The sequence below is a fragment of the Homalodisca vitripennis genome, chromosome 4 (assembly GCF_021130785.1).
Source record: "Homalodisca vitripennis isolate AUS2020 chromosome 4, UT_GWSS_2.1, whole genome shotgun sequence".
NCBI classification, from domain to species: domain Eukaryota; kingdom Metazoa; phylum Arthropoda; class Insecta; order Hemiptera; family Cicadellidae; genus Homalodisca; species Homalodisca vitripennis.
In genome coordinates this window covers 158807533-158832003 of record NC_060210.1, presented here as the reverse complement: position 1 = coordinate 158832003, position 24471 = coordinate 158807533, and the positions used below count along the sequence as shown (strand labels likewise).

General features: G+C 31.9%; 1 protein-coding gene across 1 annotated transcript; it reads right to left on the bottom strand.

Moving 5' to 3' along the window:
* Nucleotides 1-1454: 1454 nt before the first annotated feature.
* On the bottom strand, nucleotides 1455-23647 carry LOC124361509 (mycosubtilin synthase subunit C-like; the record flags this gene model as incomplete). The annotated part of the gene is made up of 9 exons (XM_046815566.1): nucleotides 23500-23647; nucleotides 20258-20402; nucleotides 14825-15094; nucleotides 12515-12646; nucleotides 8956-9121; nucleotides 8339-8463; nucleotides 6778-6905; nucleotides 3948-4166; nucleotides 1455-1640 (listed from the first exon to the last, which is right to left on the bottom strand). Coding segments are annotated over exons 1-9 (1494 nt in total), but the record flags the coding sequence as incomplete, so codon positions are not given.
* Between the last annotated feature and the right edge of the window lie 824 nt (nucleotides 23648-24471).

The window sequence follows — 24471 nt, the reverse complement described above, 5'->3', positions numbered from 1 at the left end:
CAGTGCATCTCAATTCAGTTAGAAGCATCTTTTCTTTTATAAGAGTTTTAAGTTAGACCTATTAGGATGATGATAAATAAACAGTGAAAATTGCTTGAACAATAATCAGTAAATGCAGAGCAATCTTTTGTAAGGGGCTTTACTCTTATGATACTATCTCCTATTTACTTTGTTCTTGCTTAAATGCAATTGCTTACATAAGTATATAGGAACTAAGTTTGTGTCAACTGATGTTGGCCGGGAGAAAGAAAATGAAGGAATCGCCCAGCATGTAACTCATAGCATTAAATTGAAAATGATTGAATGAAGATTTAAATGTACCCATTGAAAATCAGAAACTCAAAACCCATAACTTATAGATTAGAAGAATTGTGCTTTAAAAGAAAGAAGCAGTAAAAAAAAGTTAATGGGTTGAATGCTATAGACTGTTATAGATAGGCTTTACATTTATATTACATTGTCAATAGTCATAGGGTCACATTATTTATCTCATCTCAATTTAGAAAGAAAAAATAGTTTATATCTAAAATATTTAATTTACAAGTTCAGTTTTGATAAACTATTTTAACGGATTGTTTCTTATAATTTTCAACTAATATATCGAACAAATGATTTCTTGTCTATGTGTATGTCTATAATTATCTTCTAACATTTGAATTAACTATATTTTTTATTTGTTCATGCTTTCAAGAGTGTCCATTTACTAAGACAATATTTTCCAAATTTAGAATGATAAGTAATATTTGTTTGGAATTTCTAAAAGCAAACAACGTATTTTTTCATTTATTTTATAACGTTTTGTAAATATTAATCACTTATTAAGTCTACATATTTTATTTATTGACGTGAATCCACACAAAACTCTTTTTAGTTAGAGAATTGTAACAAATAGACTTATTTAGATTTCTATGTGAATTTTCGTATTAAAAAAAAAAATTGTGTTTATACAATTTTACAACCCTTTCATAATATTGAAATTATAAGTTTACTTTATAAAATAAGAAGAATTAGAAATGCAATTTCCTCTAATGATTTTTTAAATGATAATTTTGGGGTATAACCTATCTGGTTTTATTATGATTAACCCTTTCATAATATTGAAATTATAAGTTTACTTTATAAAATAAGAAGAATTAGAAATGCAAATTTCCTTTAATGATTTTTTTTTTAATGATATTTTGGATTATAAACCTATCTGGTTTTATTATGATTGATACTGCCTATAATATTTATTGTTAAATAGATATAAGTAAGTAGTGTTATTGCACTGTACAGGTAAACATAAATAATTTTAAAAAAAATATTAATATTATAACATTCTGAACGCTTTTATAAAGGATAATGTTTTGGGGGGTGGGGGGGGGGGGGGGTGGGGGGGGGGGGGGGTGGGGGGGGGGGGGGGTGGGGGGGGGGGGGGGTGGGGGGGGGGGGGGGTGGGGGGGGGGGGGAATAAATCTAGAAGGAATCATATAAAATGGCAATCTTTTCTTCAGTTGTAATCGCAGCTCCCGATTTGAAAGTGTTACATTTTCCTGAGGTGTAACAAAAGCTACCAATGTTTTGTCCTCTCCTTCAGGCCCAAAAGCCTGAATACAGGCAGACAATATGCCAGGCAAGTCCATCAGATTTGTTTTCACTGCCTGTAAAAATTAAAGTATAATGTTTTAGTTGGGTTGTTTACAATATCCATAATAATTTCTCTTTTACGGGAATAACTAAACAATAGCAAAAGAATATCGGTTTTTATTTTTAGATGAAAATTGTATAAAGAAACTTTTTAGTTATAGCCACAAGTGACTGTGTTAGCAGAAAATTCCTCTAACATTTCACATTTTGTTGTAATCTCTCCTAATTTATTCTAAATGTAGAAACTCAACTTAGTTTGTTTAACTCTAATAAAAAGATCATATTTATATTAACTACAAATAAAAGATATAAAACCATTTTTATTTTCTACTTTTTGAAGTGAATAAGAAGTGAATTTCTGGAACATTAGTATTATTTAGTAGCAAATAAATCTACTTATGAAAAGGTTAACAAGGAGGAAGTTTGCAACCGTTATCCACATTCATGAACTTAATAATTTAATGTATCAAATTTCTGATATTTTCAAGGATTTTTAAATTATGGATCAATTTAAGTTCATAAAAGGCTAAAAGTACCTTGTTGCATGCAACTCTAATGGAACTAACATGAAACCAACTAGAGAAATGTTAAGAGAAATATATCATTCTTTGAGAAATTGTATGCACTTCCGCATCAATTTTTTTATGTAATGTCCACCAGTATTTTTTTGGGGTTTTCTTCCTGAGCTTTAAAATAAAAATATCATGTTACCATGTTGTATGTTTCTTATTAGAACCCAAAATATTAAAGTAGACTATATTAAACATCCCAGCTTTCTAGCTACATGGTAAAATAAAAGGGTATTAACAACAGTTATTTAGGTCTTAGATATTACAAGGCAGAAGAACGCCACATCACATGTCAAAACAGGCTTCACTAAGATTGCATGCAAAATACCAAATCTATAGCTTATTTCATTCTCGATATGTTCTTTCGACATATAGACAGACAGACAATAATAAAAAAACAAAAGTTGTCACAAAAATGACACATCATAGAACTTGTTCTAGTAGAAATGAAGTTCCTGCAAAAAAATCTATAAAAGAAATCTTTCTTGATATATTTTGCTACATGATACATTCAGATTTGTTTCTATTAAACTGAGTTTAATATTAGTGTTTAAATAGTAACATTTTACAAATGAAGCTTAATACACAATTTTAAGTATGTTGTTTTTGAAATTAAAAAAATAAAAACAAAATTACCAGTTTGTTTTTGAAATATTGTGACAGACAGATAGATAAGGCCCTATGACTGATAGGCTTTGTAAAACCCCAGACAATGAATTTTAATTTGTCTTAAAATTGAGTAATACAGGGTGCATTATGAAAGTAATGAACATGATTTTATTGTGATGTGACTATTTATCTTAGGGTGCTTGGACCGGTCGGATAATGTGGTAGGGGTTCTGCCCTTCCAAACACGCTGTCTCAATTCACTCCAAGCAGTAAGAATAGTAGGATGTGTGTTTTGCATGAAGTTAGTTTTTTTATTATGTCACGGTGCGATAAACCACTCACAGGAGCTGCAGTACGCGATCAAGTTTAAAGTGCGGTTTGGGAAGAATGCAACGGAAACATCTAATTCTTTAAGAGGCCTTTGAAGAGAAATGCATTTTGAGATCTCAATGGGGAAGGTGGCACACAAAATCTTCTATCAAACCCAAAAAGGCACACGTGAGAAACAAAACAATGCTGATTGTCTTCTTTGATGTCCAAGGAATCATCAATTTTGAATTTGTACTGCAAAGACAAACTGTCGACGCTTTTTACCTGTTGGATCACGTGTGTCTGGTTTGAAATCAAAAACTTCTTCAAACTTGAACATGACATTATGGCCTTCAGCCACATGGCCTTCTTTGTTACCTATTATCTGACCCAGAACAAGACTCCTGTCTTGGGTGCCAATGGCCTCTTTGTTACTTTACAGTCCTGTCTTGGGTCCATATGAATTTTTTTTTGTTCACCTGATTGAAGAGAGAGCTGAAGGTAAAGCACTGAGAGACGGTGGAGAATATCCAAGCTCATGTTACAATGTTCATGAGGTTCCAGTCGAGGAGTTGCAGAGTACTCTCCAGGCATGGCAGAATTGACTCTGTAGGTGTAATGATGCTGGAGGAGACTATTTAAAAAAATTCTAACCATTTGTAACAATCAGATGAATAAATCTAATTTTCTCTGAAGATGTACATTACTGTCATATTGTACCCTGTACATTTCATTTTCCACTCTTCCGAACTGTATATATAGGAATTTTAGTTTTACAGTAAGAAAATATTTCACAGCAGCTGGTAATAAAATAATCTAAATTATGGAGTATACCTCGAGCTCTACAGTATATCCTCTGATCTTGACCATAGTGTCACATCGACCACAGACTTCCAGGCTGCCGTCACTGAGCAGATAGCCCCAGTCTCCTGTCCGATACAACCGGTCTCCGACACTTGGAGGCACGTGAGCAGGACGAGCAATGAACTTCGCTTTGTTCAGATCAGGCCTGTTAAGGTAACCGATGGCAAGGCCAGGTCCACCAACATAAATCTATGAACATACAAATGTATGACATTAAAATTTAATTGCTTCTTAACCCATTAGCATACATATTTATAATAGCACTGATATTCCTTCAGATCCTCAATTAATTTAATGAAAGTGCAGTTTTATGTTTAATTGCTTTATGACAAGTGTTGTCTTACACACGCGCGCGCACACGCACACACACACGCACACACACACACACACACACACACACACACACACACACACACACATGTATGTGTGTAAGATAGGAAACACTTGTTTTAATTACAAAAATATTAAGCCTGATTTTAAGTGATTCAAAAATGTATATATGTGTATGTAAGACAACACTTGTCATAAAACAATTAAACATAAAACTGCACTTTAATTAAATTAACCTTATAATATAAGGTTATAATATATATATTATATATATATATAAGGTTTTGCAGGTATTTGGTCTTCCGATCATATGTTAGTTTGGTTATTTTAACACATACCTGATAGAATTGGCCGAATACAAAATAATTGAATTGTAAAAAGTAAGGGCTCTGTGGTGTAGTGGTGATAACATGCTCACATCGACAAGTGAGAGATCTGGGTCGGGTCCCGGTTGAGCAAGTACTTTTTGTGATAAAAAATTTATGGAAAATTAAATTAAGCTATTTCCATTTATACAAATCTATATATATAAAAAATGAATGTTTGTATGTTTGTCCTTTATGGAATCGTGAACTATTGGACCGATCATGATGAAAATTTGTACGTATATGTATTTTTCCACGGAGAAGGTTTATAAGCTATGCCCCATCCCTTTCCCGATTCAGGATTCCGCCCCACTGGTTACAGAAATACCCATAAGAAATGCATTGCAGCAAACATATGTTAACGTCTTTTCAAATTTTTAATCAGCTGTTCTTTGTAAACATATATTACACTTATAGTTTTAAAGCATAGAGTAAGCTTAAGAGAAACGACAAATTTTGTTTAAACTGTTTTTGCAATCACTGTTAAACATAGACTTTACTATCCAGATAATACAATTCAAATTTGACGTAAAAATTCACCTTTAACTGCAATATTTATTTAATATAAACCATGCTCATGCTTGATCAGAAGAGTAATGCAGATATCATAATTACTATCTTACGTTGGCTACAAATATAAAGAATGTTATAAAATCAACCTTAGTTGTTTTTTTTGACAGAAGTATGGTTCTCAAAACTCCGTGTGTACATATTCTCTCGATCGAGACAACAAAGCAAGCTCAATCGTGGCATCGGAGATATAACTAATTTAATCTAAAATTTATTATAGTAAAAAAAAAAATTTATTAAGTAATATAAGGACTTCGGTTCTTAAGATTTGCGTGCGAAGCCGTGGGTAACAGCTAGATAGAGGCAGGAATATGGTACATACCTTCATAATACGCCCAAGAGGCTCACGATGGAACGACTATCAATTATCTCAGCAATGTTTAGAATGTGATAGAAAAAGAATAAGTGAGTATAGTGTACTGTTTTTCAACGGGAAATTGCGTGCGAAAGCCGCGGGCAACTTTTGCAAAAAATTATTGAAATGCGCAGCAAAGCGCGCCGGGCCCGCTAGTTGAATATAAAACAAACTTTATAAATTTTAAAATAATGAATTTTAAATTATTCAGGCTTCCCAATTAATCAGAATAATTACAATTCAAGTATAACAACTAAAGAAAAAAATTACCAAATTTTGAGTAGCAATAAGAGTTTAGTACATGGAGATTTACAACGGTTCAGATAGTAAGGAATATTTGTGAACTATTTTTGAACGGGGCTCTGATCGCAGGAAATGAGTTAAGTAAATTTACTTTCCAGTCCACGTCTGAACAGTGCCCTGTTCTTGTGCAATAAACTTTGCTTCACAAGTGGCTGTAGTATGCAATACCAACACAGTATAAAATCCCACTACAACATGAGCCAACAACAACAATAGTGAAATTTGGTACATAATGTTTTAAAGCCAAAGTGTCATTCCATTTTAATATACACAAAATGTTAGAACTTATATGTGATTCATAGGTAAATAAAACTGGTTTGCAGTAAAAAAATTATAAGCGAGTCATTTGTAAATTCAAAGTAAAGTACGTAATTATCTTCAATCAAGACATAAAAAATGCACAACAAAGATGGCCATACAAATGGGGTTTTTTATTACTTCTCATTCAGTTTCAGCACAGAACCTTATAATGTTTACTAGAATAAAGACAAATCTTTCTAAGTGATGAAACATTGAAGCAAAGTCTGGAAAAACTTCCTTTAAAGTAGTTTGGTTTAGATTCCCTTCATATAAAATGTTGTTTTGATATTCCTTTCATAATTTTTAGAATATTAAAACATTCTTAAATGTTTTGATAATAACCATCACAAAATAAATGAAATTATTAAACACTGAACAATTCTTGTGTATGAAAATGTTTCTATGTATTAAAAGAAATCTGCAAAAGAAATCTATGTAATTAAATATCTAAGTATAGTATTTAGCCCTTAAATAAATTTTATCAGTTTCAATTTGTTGGATCCTAACTTCATGTATAAAGTTCAAAGTTTGTAAAGTTTCAAAACATTAATGTTTACAATTAAGTAATTCATACTACCTCTCCTGGTTCTCCAACCGATTTAATATTGAGGTCTTGATCCAGAACAACCACTTGAACTCCAGTTAACAATCTTCCAACTGGACAGAACTGTCTTGAACTTAGATCAAGCTGTGGATCTGATAAATCTACAACATAAATAACACACTCAACTTTCTACTTAAAAAAATCTATTATTTAAACTAAACCATTGTGTTGAAGTTATAAACCCAGTTGCAGCTTTTAAAAATATTCTAATATATTGGCAAATTAAATTTTAGAATAATAATGTTTAAAAAAACCTAATTTAAATAAAAGAACAACAATTTTTTGCAAATTTGTACACCTACTAAGAACATTAACATTTTGAGGTTACAACAAATTCGAGAAAAATAAGCTTCAACTAAACTTAATTTAAGAATAATGCATACTCTGAGAAACATTTTTAACGCTTTTAGTAAATAGTTTTAGTATATTTCACAGAGTACAGGCTCAACTATAATGGGCTTTTTCTCTTAATTATAGTTTGGTGTAATATAATAAAAATCACTACTATAATAGTTAAGGAGAAAATTGTTTATAAGTTTAGCATATTTTGCATGCATAACAAATTATTTAAAATAATGTATGTACACTTAACCACAATATACAACTATACACTAAACTTGAATCACAAATGACCAAAAACAACTAGGTCATAGAAATATTATAGTATAGAAGGCAACATGATGACCATGCAGTTATTACAAATCAGAGGTGTTCTGAATTATTCTGTACAGTTTTCAACTGTCCATGTAAGAGCATGTAACAATGCCCTTTAGTAAAAAAATTTAGAGTTTAGTAAAACTACAAAGTATTTAATCCTTTACTTGTTCCTATAAACTCACATTTTTGGGGAAGGGTTATCATATTGACCAGTAGCTCCATCATGTCAGACCTCATTTTGAAGGTCTTTATAAAAGAAGAATAATTGTGATAATGGAGTTATATAAGTTTACATAACATCAAGTGATGGTAGAATTTTAGTTTTGTTCAAACGGTACCATTTTGTAAAGAACGGTTTATTTGTATCATTATTTTAGCCTCATCAAGACCTTTAATTTGAGCTTACTCAATACATTACCCATTTCTAATTTTTAAGTAGTTCCCTATTCACATTTTGGGAGGAGTAACTTTAAAAATCTGTCATACATATTTTGAGCATATGATATTACTTATTTTTATATGATATATTTGTAAACAGTTAACCATTCAAAAGTTATAAGGTTGGGGTGGAACTTTTGGGACTCCAAGTGTAAATACACTTGTTTCAGACATTGTTGCATTTTGATGAAGAGATTCATTCATTTATGATAAAATTATACTCTAGGGAATAAAATATTAAAGCATATAAGCATTAAAGGGATCATGGTGCTATGATGTAGAAATCCATTTGGATTTGATAAAATTATACTTTGAGGAGCTAAACTATTTTAGTAAAGATAAATATCTCTGTTAAAAACATCATGGCATTATGATGTAGAGATTCATTTAAATTCAATAAAACTATATTCTAGAGGGCTAAGTATTACAGTGTAAATACCTGCGTTTGAGACATCATGGCACTCGGATATACTGTAGAGGTTGAGCTGTTGTATCCAGGGCAGAAAACCAGCCACCTTATTTCTTAGGACTGTTGTTAAAACCTCACCACAATATACTATTTGTCTGCAAAATTGCAAGTGATATAAAAGACAAGTGTTTTAAAATATTTCCTACATTAAAAAATTATGTTTATTGACAACTTTTTGTAAATATTCTATTATTATGGGGCATGTTAATGTAGTTATGCTCAATCTGAAAATTATACAACATAAAACTTAACTAACTATTAATAAAAAACATGTACTGGTCTGTTAGTAGTTTAGATCCGATAGCCTAAATCAAGATCAATTCAATAAGAATAAACATTGCAACCACTTATATATGATGACAATACTGCAATCATTCTATCAGTGGAGGTGTCCTTGGTTATCACTTCTCTGAGCTCTGAGCATATCACTGTTAGTCAAGATTATCTTGACCAAGAATGTTGTAATGTATTATATATCAGCCAATTTCAAAGGACAAAATCCTGGAAATTATTTTATAAAATAATTTCTTAAACTTATTTAACGATTTAAACCATTAAATATTTAATTATGATAATTTGTTCATTACCTCAATGACTTCAAACTCCTTTGAAGATCTACTCCTTTATATTCAAGTAATGCTTGAAGCAAGGAGGGTGTAAACAGCATTCTTGTAATTTTATTTCTAAGGATGAATTGTGCAAGTTTTGGAGGATCGTAGATGGTGTCATCTGGAATTATGTACATTGGTATACCTGAAAATATGTAAAAAATTTATTAAAAATTCAAAAATATATGTTACTTAACATTCATGAAATCTTCAACCAATTTTGTTCAGTCTGGATTAAGTGTTGATTGTTTCTTCAGACAAATTAAATATATTATATACAAGAAAGAGTTCTGTATACTTGTTTTATCTTTGAGATTACAAAGTACAGAATGAACTTAGAAACAGACTCTATGAAATCAATGAACTGGTGTTAAACACTTAAGAAATTATTGGAGAAATTAAAAACAAATGTGCAGGATATAGTTCTTAATATGGTAATTCATCATTCCCTTATAATTTTTGAGAAGCAGCTGCTTATTTCAGATTAAAATTATTGACATTGGAGTTTTATATACTGATGTTTTACTTCCATAATAATGTTAATTTGTCAAATTTGCCTGTGTTGTATTTATTAGTTGCTCTTAGAAAAATTAACATTGTATATTTAACATGTTCACGACAGTGGATAATTTCTAGACTTTTTACTTGCCATAAAGTTTTCAATAAGAATGGCAAAAAACTTCAATAGTTTTTCAACCTGTGGATAGCGTTATGGATTGTATCCACAATGCCCATGTCAGTCGCCTCCACTGAACGAAGCTTTTCAAAGGTGAAGTTGATAAAAATTTACCTCAGGTCAACACTGTCTCAAGGAAGATTTAACAGCCTTTCAATTTTATCAATTGAAAACAAGCTGTCAATTGATTATTTGGACATAATTCATTCATTCTCCGAATTGAAAGCAACAAAAGCCCTTTTATACATGTATAATAAAAAAGACTATGTACCTATTTTAATAGTTAATAAACTTTTGTTGTGTGTGCGCCATTATTAAACTCTTTAATTATTATAAATTTAAAAACAAACACCCCAATAATATATTTTTTATTCTTGTTAAACAGAAATACAAAAATATATTATTGGAGTGTTTGTTTTTAAATTTATAAATAATTCCAATAAGAAAATAGCTTCTAGAATGTCTTTACTTATTGGTTCACTATATTCTGTTGTTTTATTTTCTTGACCCAGAAACTTTCAGTAGTTTATTTAATATAATAGTGGTATAAAAAAGAGTATTGAACCTATCAATTCAGTCAATAATAAATCAAATTGAGAAACATAACCTTAATGTTCTAAAAGACGCAAAAGTGCATAAAATCTGTGTTTTTAGACTTTAAATTTCAAAAATTTTCCCTGGACTCCCCCTTTTACCTGGGAGGTATTCCATACCCCTCAGATCTCCAAGTAAGGGCATAAAGTGTGAGTTGAGTCCTTGGTTTTATATGCATATCCATCTTTAAGCAATGTTAGAACATTACTTTGTAATTAGAATTAAAAGCATATGTTTCAAGCATTCCAATTCCTGTTTGAGATTGAATAACACGCAAGAAAAACAAAATATATATGATTTAAATTACATTACTATCCACCCCCACTGATGCAGTGACATGTTTCCAGACATCATTTATTGGTTTGACAGGCTAAATTTTCATAATCTTAACAAGATTAAATCTTCGAATATTTTACAATTTTAATGTTTGAGAATAAGATTAATTGAGAGATTTTTGTTTATTTTACCACTTGTTCTTTTCTTACAAAACATATCCAGATATTTACAAAGATCCATCATAATAAAATTAAAATTGTGTAGCTTTAATCACAACAATACTTAGGACTAGCTTTTTTACAAATTCCAACAATACCACCTAAGTAATGGTTTTTCTACCACTCTTTTTAAATTAAGCTCTTGCATGCATTATAAGCAGTAAGCTCTGGTTTTTCTTATTATTCATTAAATCTTTGGAACATTATGTAAAACAATTTTTCTTACATATAGAAAAAGTAATTCCCTAAAAGAAATGTTCTGGTTGGCTTATATGGCTTCTGACTGGACCCTGGTAAACAGAGCAAATGGCTTGACAGATTACACAGGAAGTAAGCTTCAGTCACCATGTATAGTGGTGGACTGTATTCTTAAATGGTTTAAAACATATTGGAAGGTGAAAAAACTCAGAAGATGGGTGCCTCATGACTTGAAAAATCAATGGAAAATGTCAAGTTTTGATGTCTGTTCTTCTTTGCTTCTGCAAAACCAAAACAACCCTTTTTTGGATTGAAGTGGATCCTGTACGATAACCGGAGGTGTTGGACTCCCGACGAGCCTCTCAGGCACTTCCCAAAACCGAAAACCCACTAAAAGAAGACTATAATAATGGTTATAATATGATGGTCTGCAGCTGGTGATATCCACTACAATATTTTAGAACCTGGCCAAACCATCGCAGCAGAGTCCTATTCTGAAGAAATCAATGAAATATACCAAAAATGCATCAACAACAGCGGTACTGGTCAACAGAAGAGGCCGATCCTGCTCCATGACAACACCCATCCGCACGTTGCACAAATCACCATCCAAAAATTAAACGAAATGAACGTTGTATTTCTGCTTCACCCACCATACACAGCAGAGCTCCCACCAACCGACTACCACCTTTTCAAGCACTTTGATTACCTTCTCACCGGTAGAACCTTCACTAATCGGAACAAGACAAAAACGTATTTCGTCAACTTCATTGAATCTTGTGCACCAAGTTTTTATCCTGTAGGAATCAATCAACTTGTAACATGTTTCAGAATAATGTGCTGATTCTGCTGGCACATATTCCAATCAAATGGAGTCAGTATTACTGAAGTTATGCCACTTTGAACTTTACCTATTAAAACCCTGAGAACTTTTTTACAAACTTAATATCTTCTAATTGAACCTACACTGGGTACAGCAATGACCGGTGTCATTTATATCTGGGAAACCCTTTGGATATTTAGGAGTATCACATCACTAACCACACATGTCAAGATATTTGGGTAGTTGGTGGAGAGGTCTAGTCTGTTGCATACAATGACTGTTGTTGTGAGTGGAGCTCTCTTAGTGTTAAAGGCTTGTTGCTAGCCTGGACATAAGGTAGTGCTGTCACCTGTCTGCTTTGACTGGAGAGGTTAGAACACAACTGCCTCCCTTGTTCCAAGATGACATGACTGAGATATAGTGTGCTCGTTATCTCTGCTCATGGGATCTCAAGAGGAGGCAGACCCTACCCCCAACTTTATCCATCCTGAATATCCTGTCATTCCGGAAGAAAGAGCAAGGGTCCTTTTAAGGCTAAGTGCAATGAGAGGTTTTTAACTTCTTGTCCTAAGTGAACAAAAGGAAATTCTAAAGAGTTTGAGATAATTTTTCAATGTGTATCCTCCTATCTCAATACCTTCTCTACATTAAGATTAGCTTTACCGAGTTCTGTGCAATTAATAATATCCTTTAAATAGAATGCACACATGTTAACATATAAAATTAAACTGAGTGTTCTACATTTTTACTGACCTTGAGCTAGAGGGCGCAACATTTCCCAAACAAAGAAGACATTGCATGCCTCTCTGTCATGTTCATTGTACGGATATGCACGATGTCTCCAAGTAAAAGAGAAAACAGCTCCACGGTGAGGACATTGTATACCTGTTCAGAAACACATTTTGCAATGTAACAGTTCTTTTACACAAATTGTATTCATATAGTAAGTCCATTTAACTCATATTTGCTTGTATACTATTGTGATTCATAATAAAAAAGACAGTTAATACACAATACTGAGATATCATAATATGATAGTGTATACAGGGTGGTTAAAAAAGAAACTCCCTATTTGTATTTGACTGGAAGGTTTGTCAGTTTCAGCCAAATACATGTAATTAAATTTTTTTCTTATAGACGAGAATTAAATCAAATTCAAGAAAATGGCCACAGGAGGATTTTTACCTGAAGAGTGAGTGCAAATTGCTTGCCGTTACAAAGTCTGGCAGTCAGTAGTAAAAGTACAAAGGTGGTGGCACAATATCAACGTACCACATGCTGTGTTGGATCCAAAAACATTAAAAAAACTGTCATTCACAATTAATAACTACTGGATCAGTGAAAGACGGTATAAAAACCATCCATCAACATCCAGATCAGAAGAGAATATTCAAATCATTAAAGAGATGTTCACAAGAAGTCTCGGAAAAACAGCACGTGAGAGTGGTCTTACACGGTATACTGTTATAACAGTCCTAAAGTCTCTCAGATTTAACCCTTGAAACACATTTATACTGCCAAGAAATATTTCCTGAAGACTGTGATTGCTGATGGAATATGAAGAAATTATGCTTGGGTGGTTGAAGATTGGCTAGAACTCTTTGATAACATTGTCTGGACTGACAAAGTGGTTTTTCATATTGGGGTTTTTTTAATTGCCACAATTCACATTACTAGGCAGAATTTGGCCTTAAGATTATGAATGGAGAGCGAGCGGTACCTCACTATTCTCGAAAACAGAGTTCGGCAAACTTTTTTCAGCGTTTGATAACATTGAGAACAGGTATTTCTGCAAGATGGAGCTCCACCACACTTCGCATTGAATGTTCGAGAGTGGCTTGACAACCGCTTCCTAGGACGTTGGTTAGGTCGTTAAGAACTAGATGAACGGCTTGCTCATAGTCCAGATCTCATGCCTTGTGAGTTTTTCCTCTAGGGTTGGGCAAAGGATTAAGGCTATCACACAACCTAGGAATCTTGATGAACTAGAAGAAAGGATTCAGCAAGTGCTGACAAATGTACCTCAACAATTCTTGCAAAAGTTCATAGCAGATATTCCAAGACACTTGGAAAAACATAGAAAATACAGGCGTTTACATTGAATTTTGAGAGGTTTAATATTATTCTTTATCAAAAACCTTGTTTGACTGAAACATTACTCACATTCTTACCTTTCAGTTAATACCTAGGTTTCACTGATAAATGTAAAAAAAAAAAATCATGACAAAATGCAAATACTGAGTTTCTTTTTAAACGTTCTGTATATAAAGCAGTAGGATAATGTGGGTTGATAAGCACTTTATGGCTTCACAAGTAGGGATAAAAATGAAACTAGCAAATTCTGATACTATAAATTCTGTACAGAAGTTTTATTGTGAATGTTGAAGTTGTATTGTAAAATTAAAGTACAGTACATCAGTCATCAATGTACAACAAATCTCTCCCTAATAAAATAAAAATTACTCAATTTTGAAAATTTAAAAGGTCTTAATTAGTTTAAGATTTAAGATGTATCAAATAAAGACTGGATCTCTTAACCATTTCAAATCATATTCTTTATAAAAACTAAACCATTAACACACTAATACTGATGCTGACAACTCATAAATTTAACCTTTGTATGTTTCCTACTTTTAGTGGTTTTCTTAGAAAAAAGAGTTAAATTAGTATATGTGTTTTTCAAGAAAAGACATGAACACTTAAAACGTGTTCAGTATTTTTATACACAAATCTAGCTGATTTGATGCTACATCACACATCCACTCTATATTTTGTGGTTTTAATTGTACTATTTAATGCATTAGTTTCAAGTGCACTTTTAAAAAATATAGAAAACCAACATGAATGTGATACAATAATACACCGCCTTGTGTTTTACATCTCTTGCTTTTTTATCCTATTAACATGAAATACTCCCTTAAACTTTTCAAGAAAGTATTACATAGTATTACAGAATTCATGTTATTCCAAAATTTGGTTTCTAGATGGCTACCCAGTAAACATTTAAGGATGATCTAGTTCCAAAATTATTTTTGGTGAAAATATATTTTAACACAGATTTACCTTTAGGTTTCCCTGTAGTGCCTGAAGAATAAACAACATAAGCAATATCATCTAGAGAACATTTTACAGGAGATTTCATGGGAAGATCTTTTTGTTCATGTCTTAACTGTTGAAGCCAATCTCCTTCCAAAAGAAAGAAAGGGATTCCAGAGTGAGTTATTCTAGCACTAAGTGCTTCTTTAGTACATATCACAGAGGGATTGACATCATCCAGAACTGAATCTAGCAGTGTTTTTGGCCATGATACTTCTATTGGTAAATAAGCTCCTCCTGAAATCATTTAATATATTTGTGATTTTTGTTCTTATGTAAAGGGTAATTTGTGAGATGTTTGTACAAAATAATGCTTTTTATACAAAACATGCAATAATTATACATGAAACAATATGTAATGTACACAAACAATATTTAACTGGTTTCAATAAAGTGGTTGCTGTTCAAAAACTTTGATGTTAAATTAAAAAACCCCTATGTAACAACCATGAAAAGGTTTTAATAGATAACATAATACAAAATAGTTTCATTTGTAAATATTTTACTGAAAAATAACTGTGAGAATAGATTTTCACACATATTATGCTACACAATAGTATAGCGTTATATCAGCTAAACGTGATTGAGTACACATTGGATTTATTTCCACATTTTATTAACAAGAAGTATTTGTTGAAATATATTCTTTTGTCTCTTGTGAAAATATTTACTTAAAGTATTTTATAGAATCTATATACATATATACAGGGTGTTCAGTAAAAATGTTCCAATATTTTTGGATTTTGTTCTAAACATAAATATGAGCAATAAAGTTCATATGAAGGTATGTCCTAAAATCTTCAGTTTTCTGTCTGTCTGTATGTAGGTATGTGTCTTTTATAAAAAAATATCAGTTAAGTTAAAGTTATGAAACTTGAGAACTGTATTAACCTTTGGAAAAAAGAACTTTTTGAAAATACAATATTAACAAAGTATCCTATATTTAGTTATTTTTATACCAATTCCAATGGTACCTTTCTCAAAGAACAATAAAAACAACATATAAGCCAGCACAATCACTTTATAGGTATGCTTTCACAAGTTGGGAGCAACTAAGATTTTGTCTTTTGATAGACATCAGCTGTTTTAAATAGTGCAGTCATTGAAGCGAAAAATACGGTCTTACCTCCGAATTTTTTTACTGTGAACCGATTTGCACGAAATTTTGGAATTAGGCTCATCTTACCCTTAACTTCAAAAGTGAAAATTATCTGAACTCCGCCTATTATTTTTAAAGGGTGTAAACAACCCCTTCATGGAAAAATTGACATTGAGCAATTTTATCGCTAGAAAACATGTCTAATAGTATGTAGTGAAATTGTAAAGTGTTTTCTAACACAATTACCTCATATTAAAACCATTTTTAACCCCTTGAAAATCTTACAACCCTTGCAAACAACCCCTAAATTGAAAAAATCACAAAAAAATACTTTGGTACGACATAAAAGGATGTAAGTATAGAGTAAGTAATATTTTATATTCTCTATAATAATTATCAAATTTTTAACCCCCTTTCAACCCTTAAAAACTAACCCTTGATAAAAAATTGTTTAACATTTTTTTTAATAAAATGAAAAGGATTTAAATATTATTCCACACTCTCGAAAATGATTATCATATTCTTACGCGTTTATACCCTTAAAACTACCCCTAAATTAAAACAGTAAATATATATGATTACATATTTAAAAATAATTTAATTTAGAGTAAAAAATTGTTATTTATTGAATAAAATATTTACAAATTATATAAAATTCACTCAAATGTGTTATATATATACATACAAGAACGTTGGTATGTATTCATGCCTACGTTTCCAAAATATATGAGCCATATTATGTTTATATATACACATTACAATAGTTTTGGGTCTCTATTATACTGCGTACACATTGCTCTAAATATTCACACTCCGAAATTTTCAGTTACTAAGTAGAAAAAAATATGGTAAGTGTTTGGATCATAACTCCTTTAATTTTCATGCTATCGCAAGTTATAGAAAAAGATTGTAAAGGTAATTAAGAGAGCTACAACATCCTTCATTGCAATATATAGTAAAAAACCTTTTTCTCAAACGGTGAAGGGTTAATGGGCTTAAGAGAGGTTGTGATTGCGCTGCCACGCGCTCTTTAAACAATCATATCTCCGTCAATTTTTGTTTGACAGAAAAAACAAAAAAAAATTATTTTTCAGAAAAATACCTAAATTTTTCATCCCTACACTTTTATACGTATCTGTCGTCAGTTTTGAGATATTATGAAAAAAGGTGGTTTTTTAAAATTTGAATTTTTTTTTCAATCGTGACTTTTTTGAAAAATATGTGTTCTGAAGCAGCCAAACTGATACAATCTATCAAACCCTTCATAATAAAGTTAATTCTAGGCGGAATACGATTAATTTTAATTTTGGTGGAAATGGCACTTATGAAACCCTTTGATTTAAAAGAAAAAAACATTAGATGCTCCTCTTATTTGCAATACAATTCACTTATTTTACGTGCAAAAGACTTTTAATAGTGCTCATTTTAAAGCTTATTTCAAGCATTACGAAACCATTTTTTATTAGAATGCCTAAAATGCATCTGCTCGCCGCTAGATGGCATTGACCACATCGATTAAATTTCAGACAAAATAAAAAACAGCTTTGATCTTTAATATCTAGCTTAATATTGCACTTAGAATACTTTAAAAGACCAAATTGTTAATTTTTTTCCCTGCTACAATTTTTTTCTTTATAAAGTTTTCGATAAAACGTATATTTTTGGAAATATTTGCAAAAAACCGATGAAAAACGTGAAAAAATTGCGAATTTTCAATTGCCAATAACTTGAAAAGTATTGGATTTTTCGAAAAACTTTATAGACGATTTTTTGCTTAAAATTAGGCCTTCTAGCGATATCCGAGGTTATTTTGAAAAACAAAAAATCACCCCCGAGAAGGGGTGGCAACCACCCCCAGGGTGGTTGCGGAGTACACATCATTTTCACTTTTGAAATTAAGGGTAAGATGAACCTAATTCCAAAATTGTATGCAATTCGGTTCACAGTAAAAAAAATTCGGAGCAATAATGCTTCAATGACTGCACTAAAATAGGTTGTACAAATTTTACAAGATACCAACTATTTTTAAATTTTTATGACAATTACAACGGTACTTTTTTTTACAATATCCGTCAACGCATAAGCAAGCACGGCTACTTTATAAAGATATGCTTGCACAAACCAGCAAAAACAACCGTTACCTCTCAACTGGGACATGTTTGGTGCTCCCGGCTTGTGCAAGCGTATCTAAGATATAAAAATTGGAAGAAAAATTAGTAAATATCAGAAATTAAAATGTTTATTTTTTTTACAAAGTATGTTCATTTTATAAACAGATATTGTATTTTCTGTCTTATTTTTCATATGTGTCGATTTAATTTAAACATTAATTCTTTAAAATTTGTGTTTGTTTATTATTGGCATATTTTACACAATTCTTTTCAAAATTACATTATCTATAAGTTTTGGTTATAAAGTTTGCGTGTTCATTACCCATTTAATGAAGTTAATGTACTTCAAATTGTGTATTACCCATGTAAATTATGTATGTATTAAATTCATTATGTATAACCCATTTAATGAAGTTAATGTACTTCAAATCTAAACAAAGCATGTTTTTCGAGACCGAATTTTGGGTATTTTGTCTGATATTTCAGAAATGGTTGGTCTTATAGATCTGGGACATATTTCATTCAATTTTTAAATTCATTTTACATAAAATCCAATAAATTAAAAAACTAACTTTACGCCATAAGAACATCAGTTTCGCTTTATTTCCGTCCTTTCTTAGAAAATCAGGTAAAATCTTATGTTTATATAAACTTTTTCATTATTTTGATGAGAGGAAACCACCTGAGAAGTTTGTTTGGTTGTTCATGGGACACACTGTTTTTATATATATATATATTTTTTTTTAAATATATATATATATATACAGTGGAGTCCCGCTAATCCGAACACGTGTAATCCGAACGTCGGTTAATCCGAACAGGTCCAGGAGGAATTATTTATAACGATAATGAACAGTTATAGGAACTAATTACATAAAAAATGAAAATGGGTGCATCATTTCGTACATAAACAAAGAAAACTTTAATTAAATAGACATACAATATTTTATTAAGACAAATTGTGTACGGTACAGTACATAAATAATGAAGTTAAATACAGTACCAAATTGAAACTTATAGGTTAAGTATGAGTTAAATTACTTTATTAAGAAGTGAAATCAAACAAAAATTGGACGTACAGTACTGATATTATTATTGAGTACAATATTAATTGTTAAAAGACATAAATTCAGTTATTGTCTTCTGTCGCATTGAAGAGTCTATTGGATGACGCGTAGTTTCGTACAACTATTGAACGCGTGGACCCGTACAATATCCAGTACGCTCACATTGCTTAACAATAGAACTCTCACACTAAATACGGTAAATGTGCTTAGTATTCACAAACACGTTTATTTGTCAAGAAATACAATGCAACAGTCAGAAAACATGTTTTAATAAACAATGTTGATAATTCTATAACAAAATAGACCCATCTCAAGTTTAAAACCGTATTTTTCTGTAATTCTGGCTAATCCGAACAATCACATAATCCGAATAGGGCTCGGTCCCAATTAGGTCGGATTAACGGGACTCTACTGTATATATATATATATATATATATATATATATATATATATATATATATATATATATATATATATATATATATATATATTTATTTACTCAATGTTAGGTTTTAATCAAATAAATAGCCAACCAAAACTAAAATCCTGTGACTATAAAACATTTTTTATGGTGACGCACCCAATTGTCCATGAGTAGTTACATTGAACTGATGTTATGTTTATCACATGACATCTTCATCAATTATGAGACATAATAATAAATGTAGACACATCTTAAATTAAACAAGTAAGGTAGGACATATGTCTTTTCAAAATGTTTCACTCTTTGTGACTACCATTATATTTCTAAAGTTATAACTTCTGTGAAATGTATAATTATTTTTAACTATTTAATTTAAATATTACTGTATGAAGAATGTAAAACCAGTGTTCAGTTAAGTATAATTGTTTAAAGGATCTTAATAACTAGAATATTACATTAAGATTGTACGAAACAAAATTTAGAAAATTAATAAGGCAGTAAACATTAAGAAGCTAAAACTGCATTAAACTCATTAATGCAAATCACATATACTCAAATATTTTCTGAACAGTAGTATTATATTTGAACATTGCATAGCCGTGTTACCAACTTATTATTTTTGTATATTAAAGATAAGTATACTGATAGTTAATCATAAGTTTCTTGTAAAATAGGTGACTGATTAGCTTTTTACAATACCTGCTTTCAAAATGCCGAGGTAGGCAACAGTGTATTCTAATGAACGTTCCATTAAAATACCTCCAACTTTGTTCTTTCCAAGTCCTAGTCTGTGAAGTTTGTTTGCTAAAAGATCACTCATTCTGTCTAGTTCCTCAAAAGTTATCTGCGGTAAAAAGTTACAATTTATATACTATTTGTATTAAATTCATTTCCATTTACTTAAAATTACTTAAATGTGCCCAGTAAGTAACACTAATGATGGTATGTGATTGCTGATCAAGAAATGTCCTTTCTATTAAATAAACATGTTACAGTGAGAACGAACATAAGAACCTATGAGGGTTATCCAGAAGGTAACAGACATACGTTTTAAAATAAAAAATTGACCAACTGAAATAGGAACATTTTATTATATACATTTAAGAGCTACACTCTTAGGCTATTTTTCAACATAATCCCATTTCAAATTGTCATTGGTTTTCAACATAAAATCTTCAGTCACGGCTAGGACGACCGAAGGAACTTAGTGTCAACCCCACCAAGGCTGCCGTGGTTGTCTTTACTAGGATGGTCAGTCGGAGGGTATTGGTCCATTCTTACTGAAGGACTCTTCCATTGAGTTGAAGTCCGAGGTTAAGTACCTGGGTGTAACTCTTGATTGGATCATGAACTGGGGACCCTATCTGGAAAGGGTTATCAGCAGAGGGAAATGGATTCAATGCAGACGTGTGATAGGTAGGTCTTGGGGACTTAAGCAGAGGCTTTAGTATTGGCTTTAGAGGGTGGTTAGACCTGCACTAATGTTTGGAGCTGTTGTCTGGTGACCAAAAACGGCGGCCAAGATAGTGGTAGCTGGTCTGTCCAGCATCCACAGGTTGGCTTGCTTTGCTATCACTGAGGCTTTTCCAAGTGCACCGGGCACAGATTTAGATTGTTGCCTTAACCTCACCCCCTGGACATTGTCATTCAAGCTGTAGCCAGGAGAATTGCCTACTGTCTTCAGCAGGCATATTTTGGTTGGCCACCGGCTGCAGCAGGGGGTACTGCAGAATTAGAATCCCGATTCAGGGAAATGCTCTGCACATGATATCGGATCAGATATAACAAAGATCTTCCTTCATCAAACCCTTCAGGATTGTCATACCTTTTAGAGAGGCTTGATCAGAAGCTTGAATGGTTTGCAGACAGCTCTAAAACCAAAAGTGGCACAAGCGCTGGAATTGTGAGGGTGAGACCATCTAGGGAGCTGGTGGTCCCTATGGGTCCTTATCCACAGTCTTTGAGGCAGAAGTCACAGCCATTATGGAGTGTGCTCATGAGAATCTTAGTCTGCGGTATAGGAGTAAGACAATTTTCACAGATAGCCAGGCAGCACTGAAGGCGTTGGACTCTTGTGTATTCAACTCCAAACGTCTAGGATTTCTATCAAGTCATTTCTTCCCCTGCCAGAAACAACAATTTTACTGTTTGTTGGGTTTCTGGTCATGAGGGGATCTATGGGAACAAAAGAGCTGATGTCCTAGCTAACTTGGGCTCAGCGTCCAATACGATGGGACCTCAACCATTTTGTGGCATTTCTAGGTTTGAATCTTTTGGGGCTGTCTCGGAATGGGTTCACACTGAACATGAGAGAAGGTAGAGGCTCCATCCGGGTCTGAGAATAAGCAGAATGTTTCTATAGTAACCTTCCCCTAGGGTGGCGTCTGACTCTCCTCACTAAGCAGGTCAGTGTCTTTTCGGGTTATGGGTCTGATTACAGGACATGGTCACCTGAGGAAGCATCTTCACAGAGTCTGTATCTTTCAGGAGGATTCGCTCTGTAGAATGTGTGACGAGCAGAAGGAAACTGCTGAAAACCTGCTCTGTGACTGCCATGCATTATCAAGGGAGCAGTATGCCGTATTTGATAGTTTGGACTTGGGTGGCGAATTTCTCCAGGAAGACCTAATCGGTTGTTTTCGGCGGTAGAACTGCTGAAACCATAGACTGGTCGGCCTCATGGTGTGCTTCTAGGATGCGCAAAAGACCCTTGAGGCTTAAGTGCAAGACAATAGGCTGCCCCATAGAAGAAGAAGAAGGCCGACCGCTACGAGTATCATCATGAACATTGGTGCGGCCATTTTTAAAGTCAATACTTGCCACAACTGCCATTATGGAATAATAATGAGTGAAACTTATTCCATAAATAATAAGTTCCCTTCAATAAACTTTACACAGTAGGCGAGATATTTCAACTGTTTTATGATTTTTTGACAACAAAAACCTTATCACTGAACGCACTTCACAAGTGGTGGGACTTTCAATTGCAGCACACATTTTAATTAATCAAAGTGAGAAAAGTCAAAGAGATACAGACCGTGCGTAACTACAGTTCGATGCAAACTGAACACCAGTGTTTTTACAAAAAGTCTGTTACTTTCTGAATAGCCCTTGTAGTTTGTCTATTAAGTCTGATACATAACAGATCTCAATCAAAGCGTTCATAAATGTAACTTCCACCACCATTTGACATTTCTGTTAAAATAAGTAATAAATGTCACAAAGTATAGTCCTATCATGCTTAGTTTACACTCTGTTTGTTTGTTGTTATTTTTTTTAATACAATTATATCTTCAATTAAAACAAAGGCATAAAATTCAAACTTTGAAAAATCTTTATTCTAATCTTAACTTGATTTAAAAAATTTAAGAAAAACACTATCTCAGGTTTTAAAACGGCGGTAATACAGTATATACTTTTAAAACTGTAATAAATAAAATACAAGAGATTATGAAAAATGAATATGAATATTGAAATAAGTATTATTTTAGGTAAACATTTTAATACTTATTTTTATTTCATGTTGACAAATAATAACAGAATAGTAAATATTTTACTAAGCACCACCCTTCACTCAAAATATATTAATCAAGTTATTAATGTTTATTAAATAGCTAATTGCTGCGTTTAACAGTAGGTGATTATGTACTTGTATCTATGTGTAAGTTATATTATACATTTTTAACATACATCTATATTGTTATATTGATAATATTAGAACATAATATCAACACTAACTACGTGTATTCCTAGCCAATAGTATATTAAAGTTCTGAATCTGAATGTCATAGTTTTCCAATGTAACACCAATTATAGTTTTGAAAAGATAATTCTAGGCAGAAAGAGTATCCTCTTATGTTACTATAACTATAACTCACCATTATAAAATCTGTAATTCTGTTCAAAATCACTTAAATTCTAATCTGACTATTGATACTTACTTGTGAGCCATCACAGTCAACCACTGCAACCTTCCCTGGTGTCTTCTGAGCCTGCCTGATAAAGAGATCATGTAAGCAGCCCAGTTGTTCATAGTCAGACATGTCAACCCCTGGAGTGGACATTGTCACTCTGTCAACATATATTGTGAATAAGATTGCAAAATATTATCAGAACTGAGTGTGCAGTAAAAGCTTGAAACATTTAAATTAACAATAAAAGAGTTCGCTAACTGAAATAATATCTAATCTGTAATATTGTGTACTTTAAATTAAATATCATGATATATTCAAATTGTCAATATGTTTCTTCAGTTTCACATAACACAGAAACACATGAACTAAGTTGTGAATTTTATTTTATAACATTTCATGTGAAGATTAACAGTAAGGATTTCATAAATATTTATTGTGGTATTTTGGAAATTGTATCTATGCGTGATACTCAACAACAACAAACAATTTTGCATTGTTCCCATCTTACATTCAGCTAGGGATCAAAAGGACATCTGGAAGATTCTCGATTATTATATAATAAGTCTCGAATTTAAATTATATAAGAAATTCCCATAAGTTGACTGTATTGTTTCATACAAAAAATGTATCCATAACAGCCTATGTATGCAAGTGAAAGATTTTATTTATCAAAATCTCCATGGTAAATGATTCACCGTTTGAGATGTACAGTGAAGTTTTTTACAAATGTAGCTAAAAAACTAAAATAAAAAAACATTTTTCAAGTAAATTACAATTTATCCATTTTATTTTTTAATCTTTTAGCCTATTATTTACATACTAGTGTTAATATGGATTTATATTTTATTATTACAATTATTTTATAAGAAAGAGAGAACTTGTGTGTTTATATACTCTGTATAAACATCAGATGTGACAAAATAACAGCCCATCTTTAAGCAAAGTTGGCATAACATTTAACAGCAGACAGAAACCACGTTGCACACACACACACATGCA